The 27,831-nt window shown below is 40.0% G+C and overlaps 1 protein-coding gene and 1 long non-coding RNA gene across 3 annotated transcripts in view; one reads left to right on the top strand and one right to left on the bottom strand.

Annotated features, from left to right (window-relative positions):
- The window catches only part of LOC111237009 (oxysterol-binding protein-related protein 2-like), a 24,503-nt gene extending 9,354 nt beyond the window's left edge, over positions 1 to 15,149 (top strand). The window contains exons 2-14 of the mRNA XM_022765940.1: positions 5,202 to 5,511; positions 6,957 to 7,083; positions 8,548 to 8,623; positions 9,178 to 9,312; positions 9,874 to 9,971; positions 10,064 to 10,246; positions 10,363 to 10,470; positions 11,479 to 11,568; positions 11,739 to 11,859; positions 12,332 to 12,457; positions 13,064 to 13,187; positions 13,536 to 13,626; positions 14,748 to 15,149. Coding sequence (XP_022621661.1) covers positions 5,475 to 5,511; positions 6,957 to 7,083; positions 8,548 to 8,623; positions 9,178 to 9,312; positions 9,874 to 9,971; positions 10,064 to 10,246; positions 10,363 to 10,470; positions 11,479 to 11,568; positions 11,739 to 11,859; positions 12,332 to 12,457; positions 13,064 to 13,187; positions 13,536 to 13,626; positions 14,748 to 14,850 — 1,419 coding nt within the window. The 5' untranslated portion in view covers positions 5,202 to 5,474 and the 3' untranslated portion in view covers positions 14,851 to 15,149. The remainder of the gene's footprint in view (positions 1 to 5,201; positions 5,512 to 6,956; positions 7,084 to 8,547; positions 8,624 to 9,177; positions 9,313 to 9,873; positions 9,972 to 10,063; positions 10,247 to 10,362; positions 10,471 to 11,478; positions 11,569 to 11,738; positions 11,860 to 12,331; positions 12,458 to 13,063; positions 13,188 to 13,535; positions 13,627 to 14,747) is intronic.
- On the bottom strand, positions 13,312 to 27,831 carry LOC111237010. 2 transcript variants are annotated; one of them, XR_002665745.1, is made up of 3 exons: positions 27,742 to 27,831; positions 24,618 to 24,687; positions 13,312 to 13,622 (listed from the first exon to the last, which is right to left on the bottom strand). It is a non-coding gene; the product is annotated as an uncharacterized LOC111237010 (long non-coding RNA). The 2 variants fall into 2 exon arrangements; XR_002665746.1 differs by lacking the exon at positions 13,312 to 13,622 and adding an exon at positions 22,129 to 22,427.

Genomic DNA, 27,831 nt, shown 5'->3' with positions numbered 1-27,831 from the left:
ACCTGTGTTTGCTGCGTTCACAGACATAACTTGCTCTCTGTTATACAACGGTATCAGCACAGCCTCACCTGCTGCAGAACGACCTAAAGAGAGACTCGAGACTTGTTTTTTTTTTTACCTTACCCTGACAGTCAAACTAACAGCAGAATACTAGAATATCATCATTACTATGGTAACAATTCACCTTATTTACATGTATGTATTGATAACGTGTGGATCTAATACCTGCCTTCATTTCACTGGCTGCTCTAACAGTTCAGGTCTGTGTGTTTTGGTAGAAGCAGCAAAGGAGAGGAGGCAAAAACTCAGGCCCACACAAGTCCTAGGACTCGAAGTTTATCAACTTACTACACTTCAACCTCACCACGCCGCTCTATTTTAGCATACATGAGCAAAACAGAAGCCACAAGTAGCCTTAACGACGAGTTCATTAACATGCATCCACTTCCATCACGGTGCGCCGTTCAGCCAAAGGAAAAGCAGCGCTGATGTCGGTAACCCGGCACGTCTTAAAGACACATTTCACATTTCAAAAATTCAGACAGTCTCAAAGTCCTTTAACACCATTTAATACATACCTGTAGAATGAAAATAATAATTATCAGTCCATTTCCACAGCTGTGTTCACCTAATAGGCCAATGATAATACTCTATATAAACAGCATTTTACCTTTGTGAGGGGAAAACAATAAACCAAAAGTCACACTGCCGCAGGTGGAGCGTAGATGAGCGTTACACTATAAGGAGAAAAAAAATTAATGTTAATTTGTCAGTGAATATTTGTGACAGTGACCTCTGGTTTTATATAGATTCTGGTGAGGGCAGAACATTGAGTTCTAAAACACTGATGCACAAAAACATGCGTGATAAGCGTTATCACAGTCGAAGGCTTGGTCATGTTTTGGTTCACAAGCCGCTGACTCGCCCTTCAGAAGCAGACTGTAGTTTGGGAAAGCTGTGTTTGTATCCTCAGACCTTTTTTTTTTTTAAATCTCGATTTAAAAATGCTTTTGTAGAGGTTTTTAGTTTTTGGGAGTTCCCTGGTTTATGTGATTACGAGACCACAGGAAATATCAAGCTTTGTCGTGTAGATCTCTTGGCTGGATATCCTGATATACTGATAAGACGTCAACTCCCTTTTTAAAGTGAGATCCTCTTTATTCTGTTTGATTGTTGTTGAAATGCGTTCGTGTGGGAGCTTGTGACGGAGTCAGAAACAGGTTTTTTAATCTATAATTTTATATTTTATAACATAAAGCACTTCATTCTAGAATTATTTATTATAGGCACCAACCACAACAAAAAAAAACTGCATGGCTGAATATTTAATTGGGTCATAGAACAACTGAATACCAGCTTGTCATCCATCCTGTCCACCTTATCGATCGTGGACGCTGAGGACAAAGTTCACCTGTGTGCTGAAGGCGTTACCTGTCTCTGGCAAAGGTAACAGGAAACAGCAGAGTGGGAGGAAGGGAAAGAGAGTTGTTAGCTGTGTCTTTTGGGATTTAATCACACTGCAGGTATGTAAAAATATGCTCAGCTGACAGCTCTAGAAAACAGCAGTATTCAGTATTTTGCCAACACTGCTGACCCCTGTGTGTTGCTCAGAAATGATCAGAAGAGAGAAAAACATCTGATGGTTGCTTTAATAGCTGTAGAAACACTGATGGTCAGTAACATTTAATTTCCGACATGAACTTTTTTTTCCTGGTCACTATCTTTAAATTTGCAAAAATATGCATGCAAAGTATATTATTGGCTTAAATGTAAACAACAGAAGCTGTGATGAGAAGGGACACTATTGGAAATTGGATTTCCACTTTGCATTTATGTAAAAATATAATGAGTCAGGGAATAATATAGTTTGAGCTGACTGAAGTTTGAAAAGAAAGAAGACAGAAACTTTCCCTGAATGAAAACTAACGCCTTGGAAACGGTGTGTAAGATGAAATGGATTTTTTTTTTTTTTTTTTAAACTGTATTGAGATTTACTGTGTGTTGGGGTCAAACTCCTGCTGTGAGCCGAACAGTTTAATCAGAATGTGACGCAGCATCAGACAAACTCGGTGATATTAGACCATACCATGGACGTAGCAGGTTGTTAGCGTTAGTTAGCGTAGCATTAAGCAGCAGGTGAATGAACACAAGTAGTTTGTGTTTTGAATGATTTCATTTTCTGATTTGTGTCGAGCAAGTGAAGCCACACTGGAAACATCCATTCGAAGGAGAAGCTAAGCTAACAGGCTAGGCTATGAAAAAACGTAGCTAAGCGAGCTTTCATCTCCAGCAGTCACAAGCTGTCCAAGTGTAACAGACCGACTCTGTCATGTTTCTGCGTAGGATGAATGAAAGGACGTTTTCTGTCTGTTCATCTTTACTAATTAACAATTTAAATCACTGAGCAGCTCAGACGCTCCCGGCAGCTACCAGCATCTTTTAAGGTGGAATATTTTCTTGCGTGTTACTCAATGCATGATTGACCTTTGGAAATCAATCTATACACCTTTGAGGTTATAAAAGCTGAAATGTGCCCAAACGCTTCGATGAAGATGGAGCAGGTTGAATGAATTTTTCCTTTACGTCTCCATTGCTCTCACTGCGCTTTCTCTCTAGTATCTGGGCGGAAACCGACATGGCTCCGTTTTTCTCCGAGCTAAGACCGACAAGCTAAACTGATGTCAGGAAAAAATTTAATGTTTCTTTTGTGTTTGTTTGGTTTTTTTTTTTTTTTGAATTTATGAATGGATTTTGAATCTGTAGAGACAGAATCGTGATTCGTGTGATCTGCTCACAGCACAGTGAAGTATTTCTTTCCGAAAGCTGTTTGAGTTTTAATGGCAACTAATTGACAAACTCATTAACCTTTAAGTGTCACTTCACCCTGTATAATGTGTCGAGGGATTAACCTGGAACTATGGCCTGGTTCCACCTTCACTGATCATCATCCGATCTGACATTCAGCAGGAGGGGGGAGGGAGCCTGTCTGTTCACAGCACTATGATATTACATTGTTAAGGCCGGTTCAATGAAAGGCCAAATTTAATGTTTTTAAAGCTAACTTAGCCAAATGCTAAGGTGATAAATGTACATCCTGTCGCTAATTAAACTAAAAAGAATGTATTCCTCAGCAGTAATCTGGTTGAGACTCAGTGATTGTTCATTATGCTGACTGGTCTCATAAAGAACCAAATATAACTGTTGAAATGTACCTTGTTATTTTGGGAGTGGAGAATCAGAGGTGATTCTGGGTCACCAGTATAAAACTTTGAAGAGCCAATGTACCAAACAGGAGGCAACAAAGACCCAGAATGCCTGTGACAGTGGCGTCCCGATTATGTAACTACTGGACTAGAAAACTCTCTGTTTGCACTCAGTGGGCCATGATAGACAAGCTTGTTGCTCAGCCAGACTAAGCAGATTTTCAGCTGGTAGCCTAGATGGCTTGGAATGAGCCTCAGCATTTTGTGCCATCTGAACTGTTACAGCTGCTGCCTATGGAGAGACGGTAACAACAGCAAGTGACTAAAGTGAAGGAATACACAGTCTTCTCAGCATGAATCAGGCTTCCTGCATAAATGACAAAAATGTTTTTGTCATCAAATTAAAATTAGTTGATTTATGATCAGAACATAAAAATAACACTCAGGCTCATGACTAGCAGTTGGATTTACTGCAGGACTGTATCAGACTCCATCAGTTTAATGTTCCTAATAAACTGATCACTGAGTGTATATTAGTGATTATCAGGTGTATGTACAGACTGCAAAGAGCCTGACTGGAGTTAGTTGGTTGATTTTGTTGCTGCTCTCACCTGTGAACTGATTCACCTGGTGACCTGAAGATGCTCTTTAATTCAATAGTTTTATCATATAATATTATTATCATTATTATTATTATTATTATCACCAAATAAGATGTTTGACCCCTCCCCTTTTAAAATGTAACACGTTTAATCAGATATTTTATTTTATCGGTTAAATAAACATAACGATACTGATAATCGAAAAATGCTGAATATTACCACTGATAATCGCCCAGGCTGATAATCGGTCGATATCTACTTCAAATACATATAAATTATTAAAATCAATCCAGTGAACATGCCTGACAATTGAAAAGCTCTGCAATGCATTAAGAAAAAAATCCTGAATCCTTAATTCCTTAATGTTTTTTTGTTATTGTTTTTAAATTAAAACTGTAGTCGCGCCAGTGCTGAGGGGCTAAAACAATGACAAGGCAAATGTCTGTGGTAAAGCTAAAAGCCGTCTGATAAACGACTTTGTAAGTGGTCATGAAGCTGGTTGTAGGGCAATGTTGGGGGGGGGGGTTTCTACCACCATGATGAGCTGATCGTCTAAAGTGATGAGTTCAATGACCTGCTCTGTAATCTCTGGCCTCCTGCTGTCTCGAGGAAATGTCTCTCTGAAAGTATCCTCGTGTGTGTGTGTGTGCGTGCGTGCGTGTGTGTGTGTACCTGAGTTACCTGAGTGAACTCACTGATTCTGTTGAGCAAATGGTGCTCTCTGTTTACAACACCTGGGTGATAGCTGACAAAAACAAAGGTATCGGGTTTAGGTTTGTGCTCAATACAACTGACACTGATCAAATGCCTTGATCGGCCCTGATACAGATCTCTGAGGTCGGATCGGGAGATCCCCAGTTATAGCTGTGAGGCGGACTCTCTAGACCAGGCAGATGTTTCTTTTTTTTAGCTCAGATATTCAGTATTATCGCTCACATGTGGACTAATGACTAATAAAAAGATTTTTCATTGTGTAACTTCTTCAGAATTTGTTTTGTTTGTTTGCGTTCTTTAATCGAGAGTAAATTAGAGCTGGAAGATCTGCAAAAAAAATCACATTGCAATTGCATCTTCAGTTCAAATGGTTGTTTTTGCATTTTAATTTTCACTGAAAGAAATATAAAATGATGATGATATGATTTTTGTTGGTTCTTGTACCAAACAAACATGTTCCTTTACGTCTGGAGAATATGATCTGTAGGTCAGGGCGTCTCTGTAGCACCACAACACTGATGGTGCTAACAATGCTAATGCTAACAATGCACAAAAATGTCGTGACACATTTTACTTTCATCACAAAAACTGCAGCTGCTGTGATTTGGATATTGCTCTTGGCCATGTTGTGATTTTGATTATGTTTCCATAACTAAAAACTTACATGTTTTCTTTTCTGCAGGTTACTAAATTTGCTCCAGTCATCGACGAACCCCAAACTGAACTCTGAAGTTACATCAGCTCTCTGACGTCTGTCTAACATCACCAGCAGCGCCATCACTTCAGTCCCTGGATATTGACAGCGAACATTGTGCCGTTGCCGTGGTGACACTACAGAGGGACCTTGATCGACAGGCCTCCCTCCAGAGGAACTGTGAGGGGCCGTCACGGAAAGGAACATGTGCTAGAAGTTGAACATCTTTCCTGAACGACTGGTCAGCTTTGACGCTAGAAGATGAACAATGAGGATGAGTTCTACGACGCCGTCACAGGTGGGAGAGAGAGTGTGTGTGTGTGTGTGTGTGTGTGTGTGTGTGTGTGTGTGTGTGTGTGTGTGTGTGTGTGTGTGTGTGTGTGTGTGTGTCAATAAATCTTTCTCCTAAATTCACATTTTGAATTTTTGAAAATTGCAGTTTTGTTATTTTTTTACGTCTGATTTTTCACTCAACTTCTTTTTAAAGGGTGTCGTTCTTGATTAAACGGCCTGTTTTGCCTCCACAATAAAACCGTCTAATGGAACCTAACCTGCTGATTAGGGCTGATGATTAGTTCAATAATTCAGAGGTCAGAGGTCATGATAGTCGTGCGTGTCATCAACACCCTGGACTCTGTGAGTGGTCGTAGTCGTGCCTCTTCTTCTTTTTTTATTTTTTTATTTCTATAATTGCAGTTAAATGAATTCACCCCCCCACTGCTACAGTTCTGATATCCACACATCAGCCAATTACAAACGCATGTGATTAAAGCGAATCCCATAGAGCTGCTTTTACTTATGAGGATGACTTTTGTATCGTTCCTCTGTCATCATAACTGTTCACTACGAGTATAAGTTCTCTTCTACGTTGTTATGCCCCGCCCCTCCCCCTCCCATCGTCAACGCACATTCTGTTCTTCTTTCCACGTTAGACTTTCATTTATTAAAATCTAATATGACGCACTTCACATGGTAAGAATACACACCTGGCACCTGCTCAGTGTCATACTGTGAAGGTGTGTTTACAGAGTGATAATAAACCATTTGGTCTATTTCAAGCTGCGTTTAAGGCCCCACCTTGAGTTCACCAAAACCCCACCCTGCAGCACTGAGAGTTTACCTGCGGTGTCACCACCCAGGTGTAGGTCAACAGGTGTGTGACTGGTGTGATTTTTACAGGGAGGAAATCTGGTCAGTCCTTTTTAATATGACAGAATCTTTCTCTAACTTGTTGTAGCTTTTTGTTTTTTCAGTTTGGTCTCTTAATTCTTGTTTATACGTTATTATTTTCTTTTTCTTTTTTTTTTTTACCATTAATATTGCTTTAAATTTAGTTTTATTTTTATTTTTATTGACAATATCACATAAACAGTGAATTTTTTGCACAATTTCTTTGCAGCTATTGCAGATACTCAAACAAGATGCCACGGTTTAATTCATATGGCTCCTCTAAATAGTTTCAGGCAATCAACAAAATATTCCAGTCAAACCCAGACAAGAAGTTCCTGATGCAAAGCAGTATGCAAATGTGTGGCATTGTCTGTGACTGTCTAATGTTGCAAACAAAACACTGATCTGTCATTCAAAATCAACTGCTAGTGAAATCACAGTCTCTATATCACGAGAAGACTAGTTTTTAATATCACTCTCTGTCATAATATCACTATCACTTTCTTTTTAATACGCTGGTGAACGAGATTTCCTGCAACTGTGACCTGATGTCAGTTTTTGCCCCCCCTCCAGGCCTGGATTCTGACGAGTCGTACGAAGGGGTGTCGGAGGCCAGTTTCAAAGACGCGCTGGTGTTTGATGGCAGCAGTCAGAAGGACAACGGATCCGTGCCTCAGGAGAACGGCATCAAGAAACACAGGTACCGCTGCATTCCTGCTCCACATTCCACCTGCAGCCTGTGTCTGTGTGTTCGGAGCCGCTCCTGAATCCAGTACAATCTGCTGGGCGGAGTCACAACTAGAGATGAAGCAGAATAAACATTTAATATCACGATCATTGTGACCAGAATAATTATTGTTTTAAATGTGCTTAAAATGTTCAAAAAGTAATAAAGCACAAACTGAAACCTTGTCACCAAGTGAATGTTTGAATTTAAACATTAAAATAATAACAACACAACACACGTGTTTACATTTATTCTAACACATACGTGTTTGCTGTACACTGATTTTAGCGTTTCGAATAAGAGGAAGACTTAGCTGTGAGCTGAAAAATTTGAGCCCGTTTCATCACCATAACAACTGCATTTCAAATGTGTAGTACGTATTCCCTGAAGTCCCTGGGTTCTCGGTGCAGGCGTGACTGTCACTAAGAAATATGAAGATGCATATTTCTCACGCTGTCAGACCTGTTCTGTTCTAGCTGTGAAATATTAATACGTCTCTTCAAATGTTGGCAAGAAAGAGGAAAAGGTAGGAGCCCTCTCTGTGGCTCGTACATTAAAAACACTTGGCTTTTTCTCTAGGAAAGAAAAGCATCAACACAGTCAGGAATATTGTCAAATTAAAGGATGTTTGTTCAGTTAAAATTAAGATATAAAAAGATATTATGTGGTTATTTAATGATAAACTGTCCGTGCAAGCTCTGTCTTAAAACAGAGAGCGGACACACGCTGGAACGATTTCACTGATTTATAAAAATGTCTCCTGCTCGTTATTATTCATCACTTATTTACAAACTATTTTGTTCCCGTCGGGATCCTGTAGGAATGATGACTCAGTGGTTTCGGTTTTTGAAGTTAACCTGCTCTGGGGTAGGTTAGGAGTTCAGCATCAGTTACCATGGTGATTTACCTGCTGACAAATGAACCACCATCGTAGGACTGAAAACCCAGAGGTAAACCTGAAGTTACCTTGACAACCTCAGATCCTGCGTCGTAGTCCAGGCCTCTGTTCTCGTCTCTTTGTCCACAATCATCAGAACAACGTGTCAGATTTAAGGCTGAATTGCCTCTTTCTCTTTCCAACTCCTTTCTAATCCACGTGTTACGAGCTTTTCTGTATCTCCTGCCCTGCGAACAGACCAGACAGACCACATGCTCCGTTTATCTACAACCCTGACTCTGTCAGATCAGATACTGATGGTACCGATCGTCTTCTCTTTCTTCATCTGTGCTTCTGTATCACCGTCATCTCTGGAAATATGTTTGTCTGGATACCAACGACCGAGAACTGAAGCTTAGAGTTCTCAGTGAAACATCACAGACGGTGGAAAACAATATTATGTGTTTTAACTTACAGAAAGTTGTTGGGTTTTTATGATTGAAAATGGTTTTTAGCGTCAGAATCTCTTCATTCATTCCCAGTCATTTCTTTCATTTCAGAAAGTCGTTACCTGCGCCCATGTTTTCCAGGAACACTATGAGTGTCTGGAGTATCCTGAAAAAATGCATCGGACTGGTAAGAACCTGCTACTTTTCCACCTTATTTACAATTTCTCCCAGTGGCAGGTTTCCTGCACGGAGGGAAGCTGAGTTCATTAGACCAGGATAATGAATATTTTTGGCTCATGTTGAGCTTAGTGTGATTTTAGGACAGTGAGCCAAGTAAGTTGTGAAAAAGCAATACTTGGAATTGTATGATAATAATAATAATAATAATAATAATAATAATAAACTTCATTTGTATAGCATGTTTCTTAACAAAGTTTCAAAGTGATTTACAGAAAGAAAAAAGGGGAAATTAAAAACAAAAGAAAAACAAACACATGAAGTTACACAACAATATAAATGTCACACGTCTAAAACAAAGTGACTTTTTGACCTGCTACATGTCAAAATTGATTGTGTAATATTTTAATTATTCAGTAATATTGGCCATCAGTTGTCTGCCTGGTTTATGACACCAATAGTTTTCTCACCAGGACTGAAACTGATTTAAGAAATTCAACTGATTTGAAACGTATTTTATTAATAATCTAAAATACAGACTTTTTTTTTTTAACTTCTTTACAGGAACTGTCCAAGATCACGATGCCCATCGTCTTCAACGAGCCTCTGAGCTTCCTGCAGAGAATCACAGAATACATGGAACACACTTACCTCATCAACAGAGCCTGTTCACTGCCCGACTCTATAGAGCGCATGCAGGTCAGACACACACACACACACACACACACACACACCAGTCATCAGTGTACGGGCTTGAAAGAAATTAACATTTGCTGGATCTTTTTTAAGCGTTGACCACATTCAGTCATTTTTTTGTGTCAAATAAAAACATTATTTATTTATTTAGTTATTTTATTTGCAAGGAGAAATTTAAACTCAAGTTCACAATACAATGCTTTAAATAATGTGAACAAATGGAGCCTCACAAATAAATCCTGGTGCAGAAGGTTCAACAAACAGCTCAGTGTTCAGATCTAAATGAATTTATCTCAGTGCAGTTTTCACTCTGATATGTTCAGTTCAGAAATCAGCGATTGTAAAGAATTAAAGTAATTAAAGAAATGCAGCATAGACCTACGTCGTGTAGATCAGAACTGACTACAGATCAAACAAAAGCTCCGGAAAATTAATGTGAGAAGATGCAACCTACACGGAAATAGAGACACACATGTAAACATCGTCATGTCACAGTTACACACACACACACACACACTCACACACACACACACACTCACATGGTATGTGAAACCGTGTCTTCAGGCTGTAGCTGCTTTTGCTGTGTCAGCAGTCGCGTCTCAGTGGGACAGAACTGGAAAACCCTTCAACCCTCTGCTGGGAGAGACCTATGAACTCACCAGGTACACACACACACACACACACACACACACGCACACACACACAGTTTAAACGGTGTATTTATCCTCTCTTTTTTCTCTCCTGCCTCCCACAGAGAGGAGCAGGGTTTCCGGTTGGTATCGGAGCAGGTATCCCATCATCCCCCGGTCAGTGCCTTCCATGCAGAGAGCCTGGTCGGGGACTTTGTCTTCCACGGCTCCATCTACCCCAAACTCAAGTTCTGGGGCAAGAGTGTCGAGGCCGAGCCCAAAGGGACCATCACACTAGAGCTACTCAAGTGAGTCCGAGAGGGAGGCTTTTCTTCTCTTTCATCCGGTCACTCCTTCATGTTGTTTTATTCCCTGTCCCTCACCTCCTTCCCTCTCCCTCCCTCCCTCCCTCTTTCTCCTCCAGGCACAACGAGGCGTACACATGGAGCAACCCGTACTGCTGCGTACACAACATCATCCTAGGCAAACTGTGGATAGAGCAGTACGGCACGGTGGAAATAGTCAACCACAGGTGGGTAAACACTACATGCATGGTGTCAGGTGGCGGGTTGTAGTTCTACTCATGAGCACATAGAATGAATTACAGTTTTTCAGTTAATTGCTAAAACACTAAATCCCATTCTCTGAACCAAATCCACAGTGGCCCGAACACATCAATTGAATCAATCACAATTTTCACCTGTTTCCTGTTTTATTGTTGATTGCTGTACACACACACACACACACACACACACACACACACACACACACACACACACACACATATAAATATATATATAGTTATATCAACAGTGTAATGTACTTTTCATGTGTTTTTATCCTTTCTGCCTTTTGCTTTACTGAAGTTTTACTTTATGCAAGTGCTGAATCCAGACATTACCGTAATGCTTGTAGTACCTGGAGTTGCCAATACTGTAACTGTAACTGTTGCTGAGCAGTGAATATTTTATTAGAAAACATAAAATGCCTTCGCTCTGTTTCTGAAAACAGGTAAAACTGTTGTGAGGTGATTGTTTGATTGAAAGAGACAGAGGTTTTGTGAAAGTAGCTGGACCGCTGAGTTTTGTGTTCACAGTTCAGAGAAATTACAGAGTATTACAGTTTTTCGCAATTGTGAAAAACTGTAATACTCAGATCAGACACGATGATCAGAGCGACCTTCCTCACCCTCGACTCTCCAGAGTTTTGTCTCCTGAGTCGTCTACACAGTTCAACCACAGCAGAGTGAAGCTGACTCTGTCTCAGTTTACTCTGTCAGTGTTTCCTCTGATACTTCACACTGTAGCTCGTTCACTCTCTGTGTCCTCCCGGGCAAACAAACCCAGGGAGACTTTTTAAACCTTTGTTTATCCAGTGAAGCTCTGCAGAGCTTGTTTTATCCTTATTTCTGTCACTGTGTGTCACATTCACACAGTCGCACAGATTCACACCAGGAGCTGTGAAGACGTTTCCTGACACGTCTTAGACCTTTTATATGAGACATGAGCTGGTTCTTCTTCTCTCCTCCTTTCTCCTGCAGCACTGGAGACAAGTGTGTGTTGAATTTCAAGCCTTGTGGGATGTTTGGCAAAGAGCTGCACAAAGTGGAGGGATACATCCAGGACAAGAGGTCAGACTTTATTTCTACATCGGCTGCAATATGAATATGTTGTAACATTTTCTAGAATTTAAAGTTTCAAAATGTTTTTTTTCACATTTATTCTCCTTTTCTACACTTTTTCTCTCCCATACCTCTTCCTCACCCCCCTCCCTCGGTCCTGTCTCTCTCTCTGTGTCCAGTAAAAAGAAGCACTGTGTCATCTATGGGAAGTGGACCGAGTGCATGTGGAGCATTGACCCTCAGGCCTACGAGACCCACAAGAAGTCGGAGAAGAAAGGCGACAACAAGAAGCACAAACATGTGAGAACGAGTTAGAAAACGTCTCACAATGAGACTGGAGTTTCTGTGTCTGCTGTTTTTTAAAGAAGCTTAATATATAAAAGATTCAGTGTTGTATTGTGTCGCTTTTATTTCACCCAGATTGTGAATATTACTGAGTTGTTTTCTTATGATTTTTAGGGTTAGTCTTATTTATTTTGTTTTCTTCTTCTCTTGATTCCTTGTTGGTGTCCACAGCGTTGTGTGTGGTCTTATCCAGGTAATCCATCAGGCTTGTGTAGGTCGATGTTGATGCCGTCAGTTATTCAGCTTTAGTCTGCTTGGTTATTTGTAGTGAAGCGTAACAGCTGCAGAGTGTGTGACACTGTGGTAACTGTGTGTAGATACAGTACAAACGATGTGATGATGTTATTTGCGGTTGCATCTTTTTTTTTTTTTTTAAATATATATAAAAATGTATTTGTGTAGTCACAATGAAGTATATTGTTTCCAGGAGGAGCCGGAGGGAGCGGATAACGACGACGCAGATGACATGCCTGAAGTCCAGGAGACGGTGTGTGTCGTACCAGGAAGCACTCTGCTGTGGAGGATAGACTCCAGACCGGCGCACTCTGCTACGGTATAAACATGAAAACACAGACACTGGGTCGTCCTCCGGCCGTGGTTTGAAGGAGCTGTAGCGGACTGAATTAAATAATGTTAATATAACTCTTTCTCCAGTTATCGTTGAGCAAACTTAAACAACACCATTCAGGCTGTTCTTGTTGTTTACGGATAATCAATGAAACCAGCAAATATAATAATGATTATACATAATATATAATAAAAATAACATAAAATAGTGTCACGGACATGAGAGGAGTTACAGAGAATTCTCTGTTGTCTCTGTTTCTAGATACTAAACTGTGTCGACAGTTTGAACTTCCTCACCGTGTTCGATCTTTTGGTTTATGAAATCAATGATTAATTCTTTGGTTTTTGATGCGTTACTTTAGAGGAAGTTCTCATCACACATCACCAGTGAATCAGCTGATCAGACGCTTTTCAGAAATAAAAACAAAAAATCCCAGCAAACACAAATACAGTCAGAGCTGCTGTTGTCAATGGATTTGATAAACTGAATAATGATGAGACTTGATTTAATGAGGGAACAAACAGATTTGATGCAGATCACACATCTACATTTACAGACACACACTCATCCTCCTCCTCCTCCTTCCCTCAGATGTACAATTTCACCAACTTTGCGATGTCTCTCAACGAGCTGGAGCCCGGCATGGAGGCCATGTTGGCCCCCACCGACTGTCGCTTCAGGCCCGACATCAGAGCCATGGAGAACGGAAACATGGGTAATTTAAATATAAACATCTGTGTGTGTAAATGAATGAATATAAAGTAAACTGAGAAGTTACAGCTGAACTTATCTCCACACTTTTCAGTGATGCTACATTTTTGTCACTAAATAAATGTTTTAAAATGACTCCAAATGAGAATATTAATACTAAGACGATGCTGCCACCTGCTGGACGTTTGTGTCACTGCCTTGTGTTGATCTGATCCAAGTGTTTACAACTTTATTAACCTGAAGTGAAAAAATTGTTTTCTTGGAGGAATCTCTTTAACTTGATCCACAAGCTAAACGCTAAACGCTAAATGCTACAATCTGCAGAGGTTGTGACGTGGTTGTTTTTGTGCAGATGAGGCCAGTAGGGAGAAGGAGAGACTGGAGGAGAAACAGAGAGCGGCCAGGAAGGAGAGATCCAGGAATGAAGAGGAGTGGTCCACTAGGTAGGAAACATGGGCACACACACACACACACACACACACACACACACACACACACACACACATATACTAATTAGTGCTGCGCAGTTAATCGAAATATAATCACTGTCACAATATGACCAAGTGCAACATTCAAATCACAGGAGCCGCAGTTTTTTTGATGAAGGTAAAATGTGTCACATTGTTTGTTCATTATTAGCATTAGCATTGTTAGCACGAGCAATGTTATAATATTAAAGATAATAGAGAATATTTAAGATATTTCAGTGACGATGAAATTAAAAAATGATCATTCCAAGTGAAATCTTGACTCATATGACGCATATCGTTCAGCCCTAATACGTAACTTTCAATGTTCATTTAAATTAATTTAAACATGCAAATGCTGCCAACACAACACAACACAACACAACACAACACAACACAACACAACACAACACAACACAACACAACACAACACAACACAACACAACACAACACAACACAACACAACACAACCAGGTTTATCAGGTGCATCATGTTACAGAAACAACAAAGACCTGTTTTATCTCGACTCTGCTGTAGTTTCATATTTTAAACCAATTTCCAAACAAGTGAGATCTCCTCAATCATCGTCATCTGTCGACAACAGAGTCACTGATGTGACAAGTTACATTTTAGCCAATTTTGAAAATAAATTATCATTTATTTTAAATTGACAGGGTGTATTAATTGTCGTGTGTGTGTGTGTGTGTGTGTGTGTGTGTGTGTGTGTGTGTGTGTGTGTGTGTGTGTGTGTTTTAAAGAAATATTATACAGAGATTTGACATTTGGGGAAATTATGCTAATTATCTTTCTAACAGAAACATCAGAAAACAACTAATGAATAAATAAAGTTAGAGGGTAAACTACGGAAGCCTTGAAAGGCAAGTGAGAAATTCTTTTGTGAGGATCATTTTGTGTAAAAAAAATATTTATTAGTAAAATTAAATAAGTTAAATAAACAATACAAATCAGACATAAAGAAACTGTAACAAGCTGTTGGAAAAAAAAACCACAACAATAAAAATAAAATGTAAAAAGAATATAAAAACTAAAGGTCATGGTGAATTCCTGCAGACACTTGACCTGTGTTTGTCCTTCAGGTGGTTCCAGTCCGGCACCAACCCGTTCACCGGCCTGCAGGACTGGATCTACACCGGCGGCTACTTCAACAGGAGCTACCAAGACCTGCCCGACATCTACTGAGAGCCCACGAGCCTTCCTCCTCCTCCTCCTCCTCCTTTGTAACCTGCAATGATCTGCCTATCACCAATTGGAGAGAAATGTAAAGCACCCACCAACCTTTACTCCCATCTTCATCTCACTGCCTTCATCGTCGTCATCACCTTTAAACTGACCCACAGATCGCAAAGTCTCACAAAGAAACCGTCACGTCTCGGAAACTGTGGCCTGCTCGATGTCTTCTTCATCCTCCTCCTCCTCACCACACTCTTCCTCTCATCACCTTTATTTCATCACCTGTCGACCAGCAGACGTTTCCCACCTTTCTGCCCCCCCCCCCCCCCCCCCCCCCCCGACCACGTTTAGAGCACAATAACCGGATCCACCCCGGCAGCAGAGAGTTGGTACGAGCCCCGAAACCCACAGGTCCAATCTGAATGTTCAGTCTTTACAATCACAGAGAAACCACTGAGTCACACGTGTCATCAGTGAGTCAAAGCACCATGAAGACAGTCATCGCAGGGACGGATCTACGTACAAAGATGGCCGCCCAGTCAACGGGGAAATCAGGGATGTGAATGCTCCTTTGACTGAAGATGGAATTTTGAGGAGGATTTTTTCTTTTTTGGAAACTTTTAAAGAATGAAACCCTCAAAAACAAAATATATATAATGACATAGTACATAATAAATGATAAAGAAACACTGTTGGTTAAATTGGTCAAAGACAAATCATATGCAAGCATGAGCGAATTTCTGTCCCTGTGTCATATCCCCAAAACATTTAGTAACCACTGTTAACCACTGCCTTCCCATTAACCTTCTACTTAAGGTTTACGTATCGAAGTAAATCAAAACACCTAACACGAGACGGATGTTTCCTCGACAGCGAAGTGGAATGTGCAGCTCGAACGGGATCCGAAACGAAACCACACGAGATCTGATAACGACTCCGCTGAATGTTAGCACAACAACGGACTGTCGGCAGCGACGAAACACTCGAAGCAGAGGACTGGATGCAAAGTATTCTGGAGCTTAATGTGCAGAAACATCCCAAGTCAATGTGTCTTTCCACATTTTGAATCATAAAACTCGACACCAGAAATGAGCTACATCAACATCACGACTCCCAGGAAACATTTGGACTGTAGCTGCTCTGTAGCTTCATCTTAATGTTACACACACACACGCACACACACACACACACACACACACACACACACGGTGTTTTAGATGGTCGACTGTCAGTATTTCGCCTTTAGTTCCAGCTGAGCAGGACTCAGGTTTCCACTCAAATGTGGAGTGGAAATCCAAGACGTAAGATCTAAAGTATATTAGCTGGATAATAAAGAGAACACAGGAATGGATTGGACAGATCTGACTTTCATTTTATCAGATATTGATGTTGATTGATTTAGTATGTAAGCTGAAATAATATTAACATATTTTCAAACATTCCTCTCAGTGGGATGATTTTATTCAGATAAAATAATAAATCCAGACATAAATAAAATTTAAAATCCCTTTCTATCTGTCGCTTTGCTGAAACAGTTGTGTTGTTGTCGTCGTCGTCATTGTTGTTGTGTGGATGCAGCTCATTCAGACAAAACACTGCTTCATGTTTATCATCAGTGTCTCCCTGTGAACAGGTTACATCCCTCAGCTCTCCAGGTCATCAACACTCACTCCTCACATTACCTGCAGGCCTGTTTGCACTGGTGAAAATGGAAAGGAGTAGCTGGAAAAGTTTAATTTAGAATAATATGGACAGAGAATGTGCCACAAATCTAATGAGATGACTTTAAACCCTGTGAGATCTTCAGAGATATTTATTTTGAACGTTACTCAATACTTTCATGCATTTCAAAATCCAGATGTTTAAAAGAAATCGTGTTTTCATCAGTGCATTCAGGAGCTATAACGTATTTCATGATACGCCTCTATGCAACTTTTGCAGCTCAACATTTCTGCAGTATGTCTGATCTGTCTTTCTACAGTAGCTTTACACTCCCCAACACACACACACACACACACACACACACACCCTCAGCCTCAGCTCGGATAATAATGACTTTGCCTTCTTAGTTAATCTTAATATATTATATTCCAGATAGTTAAAACAGATTATGTGTTGAACTACTTGGCACTACAACCAGCCTTGTGTCACATCTTAGATCAATTTCACTTTACATTTCCATGTCGTGTCCATGTTTCCATGTCATGTTAGTGCCTGGATTTTTTTTTTTTTTTTTTTTAGTTTCATTCCCTTGTTTTTTTTTTCTCTTTTTTTATTCATGTCTATTATTTATGATATTTGAGGTTTTATGAAAGAATTCTGTTGTTGTTTTTTTTCTCCTTTGCTTATGTTTCTAATTCTAAAGAGTTTTCTGTCCAATCATGAATCTGAAGCGTTTGATAGAGGAGCAGAGTGTCTAGTCAGGGCTTGACGTGAACATCATTCACCAGCTTAACACTTAACGTTTGACTGTGGCCGTTACATTTGTCAGATTTACTAGCCAGGGCAGTTTGAAGATAGACGGACTGCGATTAATCATTATTTCCTGTTAGAAACTATTCGCTGCTTAAATTCACAGTTAAAATCCAGAATCCGGTTATTTTTTTATGTCTAGATTATCTGGGAGGTTTTTTCAGCGTGTCATTAAAAGTCTATCATGCAAACACTACTCAAGTTGCACCGTCACGGGTCAAATCATCGCTGCAACAGTTAAATAAAAAAATTAATTAATTAATTAAATTAAATAAATAAATGAATCTAAACTTTGATAAAAATAGTTTCACTGTAAATGAGTTGCATCTGGTAAAATGTGGCTAGTAAACATATGGAACGGTTACATTCATCCGTGCTGATTCAGACTCTACCAGTTACAAGACTAACGCTGTGTCATTAAACTAGATGTAGGTTTTATGTTGCTTTGAGTGTTGGTTCTTTCTGTTGAATTTTACCCTCCTCCTCTTTTTGACTGTATGATGTGGTTGTCGATGTTATATATGTGTACAAGTGTTGCACAGAGGTAATCACAAGCAAAATGGCATATTATTTTGTGCAATTGATTTATTTTTATAGTATTTAAGCAGTTTTTGGTGAGAAAATTGTACCAGATGTTTTATTTTGAGGTGGGGGACTGTAAGGGGTTGTATCCATAACTGTGGACAGCTTGGTAGATTAATGAACGGGGGAAATGTCTACTAATAAAATCCTAATTTCAGTTCTTGGCCATGTTTCATTCTTTTTTTTTTTAATAAAATAATATTAAATATACATTAACTTTATCCCACTATACTTGTCTAGCCAATATACTGAATTATTGTTCAAGGAATCAGAGTTGACATGTTTAATTACATTTTTTTTTTTTTTCCCAGGCTACATAGGACATGCAAGTGGTTCTAGGAGTACAAAAAGAAGAGCTGTACTTAGTCGCAGCAGAGCTTTGGACTAAATGCTAACAACAGCAAGCTCACATACAAACAGTGAGCCTTTTCCACAGCAGACATTCTGACTTCTAGTGGTAGGAAAAGCACATTATAACATTGAGAATGACTCTGTTCTCTTCAGTTAATGTTTCCTTCAACTCACCGAGATTTCAACACCAACAACTCGACAGAAGCTGTCTCCCTCAAGTTCACAGTCAGGATTCCAATAAAAGTGCAGCTTATTAGCTTATTAGTTGACACATGGAAATATTCAAGGTTTTACAATTATTCTGTGCTGTTTCCTACCAAGAGTTCTTTAGCTGATCTGCAGCACGTTCTCAAGACGTTTCAGGAGGTGACCTCCTCCTGAAACGGGTGTTGGGAAATATCACATAGCGTCACCTACACCAGGTGTGCAGAGTGTATTGTGCCACCACAGTAAACAACGTACATCTACACCCCTAAAGGACATACAGTTGTGTGAAAAAATGTTTGCCCCCTTCCTGATTTCTTTTTTTTTTTTTTTTTTTTGCATGTTTGTCACACTTAAATGTTTCAGATCATCAAACTAATTTAAATATTAGACAAAGATAACACAAGTAAACACAAAATGCAGTTTTTAAATGAAGGTTTTTATTATTAAGGGGGGAAAAAAAATCCAAACCTACATGGCCCTGTGTGAAAAAGTGATTACCCCCCCCCCGTTAAAACATAAATTAACTGGTTTATCACATCTTTGGAAAGCTGAGTTCAATTTCTCTAGCCACACCCAGGCCTGATTACTGCCACACCTGTTCTCAATCAAGAAATCACTTAAATAGGACCTGCCTGACAAAGTGAAGTAGACCAAAAGATCCTCAAAAGCGAGACATGATGCTGCGATCCAAAGAAATTCAGGAACAAATGAGAAACAAAGTAATTGAGATCTATCAGTCTGGAAAAGGTTACAAAGCCATTTCTAAAGCTTTGGGACTCCAGCGAACCACAGTGAGAGCCATTATCCACAAATGGTGAAAACATGGAACAGTGGTGAACCTTCCCAGGAGAGGCCGGCCGACCAAAATTACCCCAAGAGCGCGGCGACGACTCATCCAAGAGGTCACAAAAGACCCCAGAACAACATCCAAAGAACTGCAGGCCACACTTGCCTCAGTTAAGGTCAGTGTTCATGACTCCACCATAAGAAAGAGACTGGGCAAAAATGGCGTTCCAAGACGAAAACCGCTGCTGAGCAAAAAGAACATAAAGGCTCGTCTCAGTTTCGCCAGAAAACATCTTGATGATCCCCAAGACTTTTGGGAAAATACTCTGTGGACTGACGAGACAAAAGCTGAACTTTTTGGAAGGTGTATGTCCCATTACATCTGGTGTAAAAGTAACACAGTATTTCAGAAAAGGAACATCATACCAACAGTAAAATATGGTGGTGGTAGTGTGGTGGTCTGGGGCTGTTTTGCTGCTTCAGGACCTGGAAGACTTGCTGTGGTAAATGGAACCATGAATTCTGCTGTCTACCAAAAAATCCTGAAGGAGAATGTCCGGCCATCTGTTCGTGACCTCAAGCTGAAGCGCACTTGGGTTCTGCAGCAGGACAATGATCCAAAACACACCAGCAAGTCCACCTCTGAATGGCTTAAGAAAAACAAAATGAAGACTTTGGAGTGGCCTAGTCAAAGTCCCAACCTGGATCCGATTGAGATGCTGTGGCATGACCTTTTTAAAAAGGCGGTTCATGCTCGAAAACCCTCCAATGTGGCTGAATTACTACAATTCTGCAAAGATGAGTGGGCCAAAATTCCTCCACAGCGCTGTAAAAGACTCATTGTCAGTTGTCGCAAACGCTTGATTGCAGTTGTTGCTGCTAAGTTTGGCCCAACCAGTTATTAGGTTTAGGGGGCAATCACTTTTTCACACAGGGCCATGTAGCTTTGGATTTTTTTTTCCCCCTTAATAATAAACCTTCATTTAAAAACTGCATTTTGTGTTTACTTGTGTTATCTTTGTCTAATATTTAAATTTGTTTGATCTGAAACATTTAAGTGTGACAAACATGCAAAAAAAATAAGAAATCAGGAAGGGGGCAAACACTTTTTCACACAACTGTATAGGGTTTTAGTAGCGCTTTGTTTCACATGGGTTACATCTCCATAAATATTGCATTTTTCAATCGACATGGGTTTATGACAGTGTGTTGTGAAAAGAAGATGTGTGTGTCCCCAATGCAGGGCCTGAACCCAGCAGCAGTAGCAGCAGCACCAGCACCAGCAGTCCAGATAGAGCCTGACAGGCTGAAATGAAACACACAGATAGGGAAGTGGCAGCTAGGCAGACAGGAGCCAGTCTCCCATGGGTGCTGGAGATTAGGCTGACTCCTACTTCACATTCCCCAGTGAACAGAGCACCAGGGGCGTGTTCCAGCCCTCTAAATCCTCAGTTCCCCTCTATCTGCTCCCTGCGTACACTGGCATGTATCTGGGAGAAGTCGACTGAGGCTCAGTTGTAATACAAGGGGAGAAAGTTCACATTTTTTGTGATGATCTGACCACAGCGCAGACCAGAGCCATGATGGGGAGGGAGTGAGGCCCACCCTGCCCACCTTACAGGGCTCCACAGGGGCCACAGCAGTTTGTCAGAGGTGTGTGACAGGCTTGTGGTAGAAAATGATGATTGAAAAAAGAAGACATGCATCATGGGAAAACACAATTACAGATCACTTTAGCTCCTGCATGAGTAATTATTAGCTATTTAACATGAACATGATGAAAAGGGACCTTTTGTCTAATACCAGCGAGCAACACACAGCACATTAAGGCTACAGCCACTCTACTACGTTTTCGTTTTAAAACGTTTTTTGTTTTTTTTTACGTTTTTCGAGCACCGAAAACGGAGACTTTTGAAAACGCCCCATTTCAGTTTGAAACCCCCCAAGGATGCGTTGTTGTAGTCTGGACGGGCGACAGCAGAGATGTTTGGGGTCGATAACATCGACACCCGCGGTCGCTCCTTGATTGGGTCTCACCAGCCTCGACTACCAGCGATGAATACAGCACGGATAAAGAAATACAAGTGTAACTGACCTTGCTGTCTTTGCTAGCAGCTGTTGAGGAGTTCAATTCTGCATCTTAACACTGCAGCTGTCTTTGCTGTTCCACGTTCCCAGTATTTTTTTTTGCAACTAATCAACTGCAGCGAAGACAAACCGCTTCCTATTTACACCGGCTCGCGCGCGCGCCCAGTGTAGGTGATCGCTCAGGTACGAATGCGTTTTCAGGTGATCGGATGGACGGGGATCGTTTCTGACACGGAGCTAAAACAGTCGTCTGGAGGGGAGATCGATTTAGTTTGAAAACGCCGTTTTAAAATGAAAAACGAAGTAGTGTGGATGTAGCCTCAAGACACACTGTGTTTTAGCACAGGAGCAATAATAATTTAAGACTTTTCAGCTGCTGTAATTTTCTGATATTCCTACTAATTCTGGTTATTTTGTTTTTCCTCACAGGGACGCTGCCAACAACCAACTCATGCATAATGTTCTTCTTCACCCTCACACCTTCCCAATCATAAATGTTTGGCTTTCACCCATTGTAATACAGTTCTGATGTATTAGTTTTTTGGTTGATATATTATAAGACAACAGATGATATTTATTTCCCAAAACAATTATTAAATCAATATTTATGACAATATTGATAGACATATACATAGTAATAGGTTGTTGTTATTTCCCACACAGAAACAATGGTGCCTGTGGTCTCCAGATACACACACACACACACAGATAGACACACTCACTCACACACACGCAGTAGACTGATTGTATCCATACATCACATTGTGCTGTCTCTCCAGACCAGAGCGACAGCCTCCATCTCTCACTTCCAGCCACAGATGACAAATCAGATCTGAGCCTCCTCCCTATGTGTGGGAACTCAGTCGTCTGCCATCAAATACAGCTCAGCTCTGCCTCCCGCTGAGCTGGAATCAGCTGTGGCGATAAGCTGGTATCTGAGCTTCACTCCTGTCTGAGCGTCGGCTCCTCTGTTGGCCTTCCTCTGCACCATCACCAGTCCTCTCACAGTTGTTTCAACATGTCTTTGCTAACTGCTCATTATGGTTTTGGGGTTGGTTGGAGGCTTCCTCTGTGATGAATGAAGACTGGGACCATCTTATCTGGAGTGATCATAGCATCAATTTGCAACACTGACAAGAAATTAGAGAAAAAAGCAAAAACAAATCCGACAGCACACACACACACACACACACACATGCACACACAACTTTAGCTTAGCTTTCTCATAGACAATAAATACCTTTGGAAAATTCCTAACTTATCTTGCAGGCATGTGCACGTAAAATGAAGATAGAGGCTGAAATTCCATTCCAGTCCAAAATAATGCGGCTGTAAAGGACAGTGGCGTCACATTAGAGGGTGATCAAAGTTAAAAGGAATTTCTGGAGACAATGCCTCCCTGGTGGATTGGCCTATCAGTCAGTCTGCAGAAACATTACCAAAACCTGACATAAACAGCAGATACCCAGCCTGCAGCGGGAATGTGGCACATTTACGGATCCTAGTTTTTTATTGACATAACCACAGACTGACCGGGGGGAGCTGTAATAGTGCCACGGCGGCCCCCACCCCAACACACAGCCGTGTGGAGCGTCATGATGGACTGCGTAAATGAGACTGTGGCGGAGCAGGACCTCACCAATCACCTCATTCATAAAGGCGCTATCTGACTCGTGCACTGAGAGACGAGAATTACTCCATGTACTAAACCATCTCATTGGGTTTTTCTCCAGGGTGAAAGATTGGGGTTACGGCATGTGGTGCACACAGAGTTTATGTTTGGGGAAAATATAATAAATGTACAAAATCCAGTCAAAATGTATATATTTATGTATTATTGCAGTTGAACAACAGTCAGTGCTCAATTGGTTACTTATGTTTTTATTCTTTTATTTTTACTTTTTTCAAAGATCTGCATCCTTTTTGTTAAAAATCCATTTTGTCACATCATGTCATTATAAAGCATGTGGGATATTATGTTGTCATGGTAGCGTCTGTATCCTTATATGAAAATATACTTACACCAAAAACGAACTATTGATTTGTCCTGCTTTGTAAATTTAGATTTGAATCCCTGGATTGAGCATTTTTAAGCCGTATATAAAGACTATGTTAATGTAATTATATTAATGTATATTAATGTGTTTGTCAACAGCTGTAACGTCTCTGTATCTCTTGTATTAACAGTTAATGAAGAATTAATACAAATAAATCCGACCCACACTTTGGCCACGTGCTTGTTTTCTTCTGGCCCAGTACACACCTGGTTCCACGGCCCGAATCTGGCCCATATACAACATGATTGTCAGATGCTACTTTCACATCTGGACCAATTCTGGCAAACACATAGAAAATCCTCTGGCTGTCAGTCAACACTGGAGGATAACAGCCAAGCTCTGTCCAGATGTGGAAGTATATGGGCCTGACTTGGGCCTTGGACCAAGGCAGAAATTGGGCCAGGAGTTTCATTTTGCTTTGTAATTATAGGCCTATTTAATGATATGGACAAATCTGACAGCTGATTTATGTGTTGCTTTCTCTAGCTCCTACCAGCACAGTGGAACTGAACACCTGCAGATTCATTTGGGGAAATCCAGGCATTTATAATAATAATAATTAAGTTTATTTATGCAGAACTTATCAAAATCAGAGATTACAAAGTGCTTCACAAGGATAAAATAACAAAACAAAAAACACACGCATGCAGACAAATGAACAATAAACAAAATTAAAAAAAAAAACAATAACAATAAAAACACAAATAAGAAATGTAAAAATATGTGAAGTATTTAAAAGACATTATTCAAAAGCTTGGTGAAAGAAATGTGTTTTAATTTCAGCATTTCCTTCACTGCAACACCCCACTCTTCCATTACTTAATATTATTCCCACTTTTAACTATAATAATAATAATGATGATTACTTTATTATATAGCACCTTTAAAAACAGTTTACAAGGTGCCTTGACAATCGAAGCAAAAGCAATAATATGATGGAAGCTCAGAAGGCAATATAACAGCAGAAAATTATTTTGATTTGATTGATTGATTGATTGATTGATTGATTGACTGACTGCCTCATGTGCAGGGATAGCAATCCCTGCACATGAGAGCTGGAGTGTTCCTCTCTATCGTCTGTAATCTCTTGAAGACTCATCACTTCTGAGAGCACCACCTCTCGTGACACCTCGAACACCCTAACATGCCTAACGAGCCCTTACTTTACACTTTCAGTGCTTCTTTACATGATCTTATTGCACTTATCAAATAGATGTAGTGCTTAGTACTTACGACAAGGTCTCCCACTGCACTGGAGCTTTAGTGATGTCTCTCACTTGTAAATCGCTTTGGATAAAATCGTCTGCCAAATGAGAAAATGTAGATGTAAAAATGACATTCTTTGCAGGTTTTGCATGTTCATTTCTTGAGAAAATGTGATACTGTTGTTTTACAGCATCCAAACTCTCAGCAAGGAAGATGCTCAACAAGCCTTCATCAAGTACGCATCAGAGAAATGCTGCTACAGCAAGAAGCCAGCAGAGGAGGGAGTGATCACCAACATGGAGGCCTTCGATACAAGACAGAGGTCCTGTTCAGACCTGGCATTAACATGCATCTTCAGTGACCCGATTACAAGTGGTCAGCTCTAAGTACATCAGTTCACACCTGGCTTTAAAATGCATCTCCGAGTGCGTCTCGAGTGACCGCTTGTGATTGGATGTCACTTCCCCGCTTTATATGCAAATGAACAGGTATGCGTTCACACCTGTACTTATAGAGCTGTCCACATGTGATGAGACAGATGTCAAAACCAGGTCTGGAAAGGGCCAGAGAGAAATGACAATAATGAAGACAGCGGTTTCTTTTCCAAATATCATCAAGTACATTCAAAACACAGATCTGGAGCTGCATGTTTTGTTTTGGATTTTGAAGGCAGCGTATTTATTAACAGGTGTATTTGCTGAACCATCATAAATGAACGGCTGCTGGTCATGAGATTAACTATGAGCTTTCATTGTGCTTTTCTTGCTAAGCACTTCATTTGTGATTTAATCAATAAAACCACAGCAAGTTAAAGTGTTGAGCAAAACACTTTCATAACGGCCTTGCAACAGGCATTATTGCACTGTCCGCTCTCAGTGACAGCTTGGGTTCAAAGGTCACAAAATCTGCCTACAGCACCTTTAAATTAATCATCACATTATAGCTCATGTTTAATTCATACACAAACCAAAGTGTATAGGAAAGAGTTTTATGGCGGGTTACGTGCTGGACTACTTCCTGGCCACGAGCAGTGACTTTCTGGTGGTGACCTTGAGGTTGCCAGGCAACCAGCAGAGACTCTCTGACAAACAAAATGAAAGTGTTAATTAGTGAGCGCTAGAAGTGCTGGGAGGTGGATTTTGTTAGCTGTGGACAGCACCAGCCTTTATGCTAAGCTAACCATCCGCTGACTCCATTTTTATATTTAGCATACAGACATGAGAGTGGTATCAAACCTCTCATCTTATTCTCGACAAGAACGTCAATAAGCATATTTCCAAAATGTCCAACTTTCGAACAGCTTTGTTTTTGTAAGGTGCTGTACAAAGAAACTTATCATGTTCCATATGTTTGCAAACATCTGCAGGCTTAACAACGTAGAAAAGCACACTGTTGAACAAGCCGGTGGGTTAGAGATGGTCAAACTGAGCAAAGGAGCTGTTTGCAGAAACTAACCACATGGTAAAGGCCAGCTCTAGAAAAGAACAAGTAATGCTCTGACAACTAAAGACAGTCAGGTCATGTGTGATGCAGGTTTATCCAGTGACAACCTTCCCTGACCGAGCAGTTGCACAGGCCTGAGAAAAGCTCCTCAGAGAGCACCAAGTATTTGTAAACGTCACGCATTTTACAGCAGGTATACGTTTTGTTTCCGTCTGTAATTCCTGTGTGGGATGAGTTCGTGTTGAGCAACTTTTCTTTCTCTCTCTCTCTCTCTCTCTCTCTCTCTCTCTATTCAGCGTCATACTATCGAGCTACTTCCTATCACTAAGGTGACCTACGAATGGCAGGGGGAGTCACATGTGTTCCTCGTGTATGGGACAGACTTCCAAGTCAGAGCTGAGGATTATCCTGCGGCCTTCTGCGGCTGCGGCTGCGGTGATGTGATGTCTACCTTGAATTGTGCAAATGTTTTCTATCTATGCATCTATAATCATTCAGATATTATGATTACAAATGACAATTATCTGAATTTCATTGATGCAATTAAATTGTTTTAACCTAGGGTGATAATAAATGAGCTGAATGACATTATTGCACTTTAATAACTGAAATATCAAAACATGAGTTTATGTCAAAGGTTATAAATGTGAGTGTGATGAAGTCCTAATTATGATTAGAATGAAGGGTTAAGATAAGGAGTCAAAGGACCTGTGCAGTGATAAATATTTTTCTTATTTAAGATGTTTGCATAAATATAAATGTCTCAAAAAGTCCTCTCTCTTTTCTTTGTCCTTCTTTTGATTCCACATTCAAAGGAAAAGAGCATCTGTTGAATTTATATTTAATATTCACTTTTAAATAGAATTCAAATGTAGAAAAAAGAGGGAAAGACCTCTCTAACGATTTTTTTTTTCAGAATTGAAACTCTTATTTTAAAAATGATTCCACTCGTTTCTCTTTCAGCATAAAAGGCCGCGTTATGGAAAGAGTTATACAATTATTTTCCACTGTGAATTTACTGTTTCATGATCAGAACGCGACAATACTGAGTAAATGTTTGCAGGCGATACTTAGTGCGAAGCTGTTTCACAATTCCGCATCAAGTGTTCTGCCATCACAGGAAGAGGACAAGCAGACTGACAGACTCCATGCAGGATGTTGAAAACTAACGGAAGGATTAATTAACGGACGCCCGACAAGAGACATTTACAGTGTCTGAGAGATGTCTTTTATTTATTTATTTTACATATTTTACATATTTTTAGAGTATCTGGTTTTTGAAATCGAAAATAAGCTCCGTTATATTCAATAGCTTGAAACTTTGAAACAGATATTCATTTCTAATTGTCTTAAACTTTCTAACCAATTTAATCCATATTTTACATTTTAAGATAAAAAAAAAATCTTTATCTCTCTTATTTGCACTTTTCATATTTGATATATATCTTTATTCAGTAACGCATAATAGCTCCCTCATATTTTATGTTACCTAAATTTTATTTCCACACATTAAATTCAGTTTCAATGTCTTTGCAAAAATAACAAATTCTTTATTCATGTACTTTTAGTAGTGAAATTTATGAATGAAAAATACTGGATATTTACTATATATTTACGGCCCTGATTATCAGCACAAAATTATGTCTTCAAATATTTTTCTTAATTAACTGTAGAATATGCTGTTTCTATTTTATTTTATTTTACTTACATTTGGTTTGATTTAGTGTCCATCACCCAAGCTATAATCCCTCATATCTTCACGGTGTTAAATGGTTCCCTCCGCCTCCTCTGAGCAGCC

This window comes from Seriola dumerili, unplaced genomic scaffold, assembly GCF_002260705.1.
Source record: "Seriola dumerili isolate Sdu_G_001 unplaced genomic scaffold, Sdu_1.0 BDQW01000800.1, whole genome shotgun sequence".
NCBI classification, from domain to species: domain Eukaryota; kingdom Metazoa; phylum Chordata; class Actinopteri; order Carangiformes; family Carangidae; genus Seriola; species Seriola dumerili.
The sequence above is the reverse complement of the archived record's forward strand: the minus strand, read 5'-3'. Positions and strand labels throughout refer to the sequence as shown.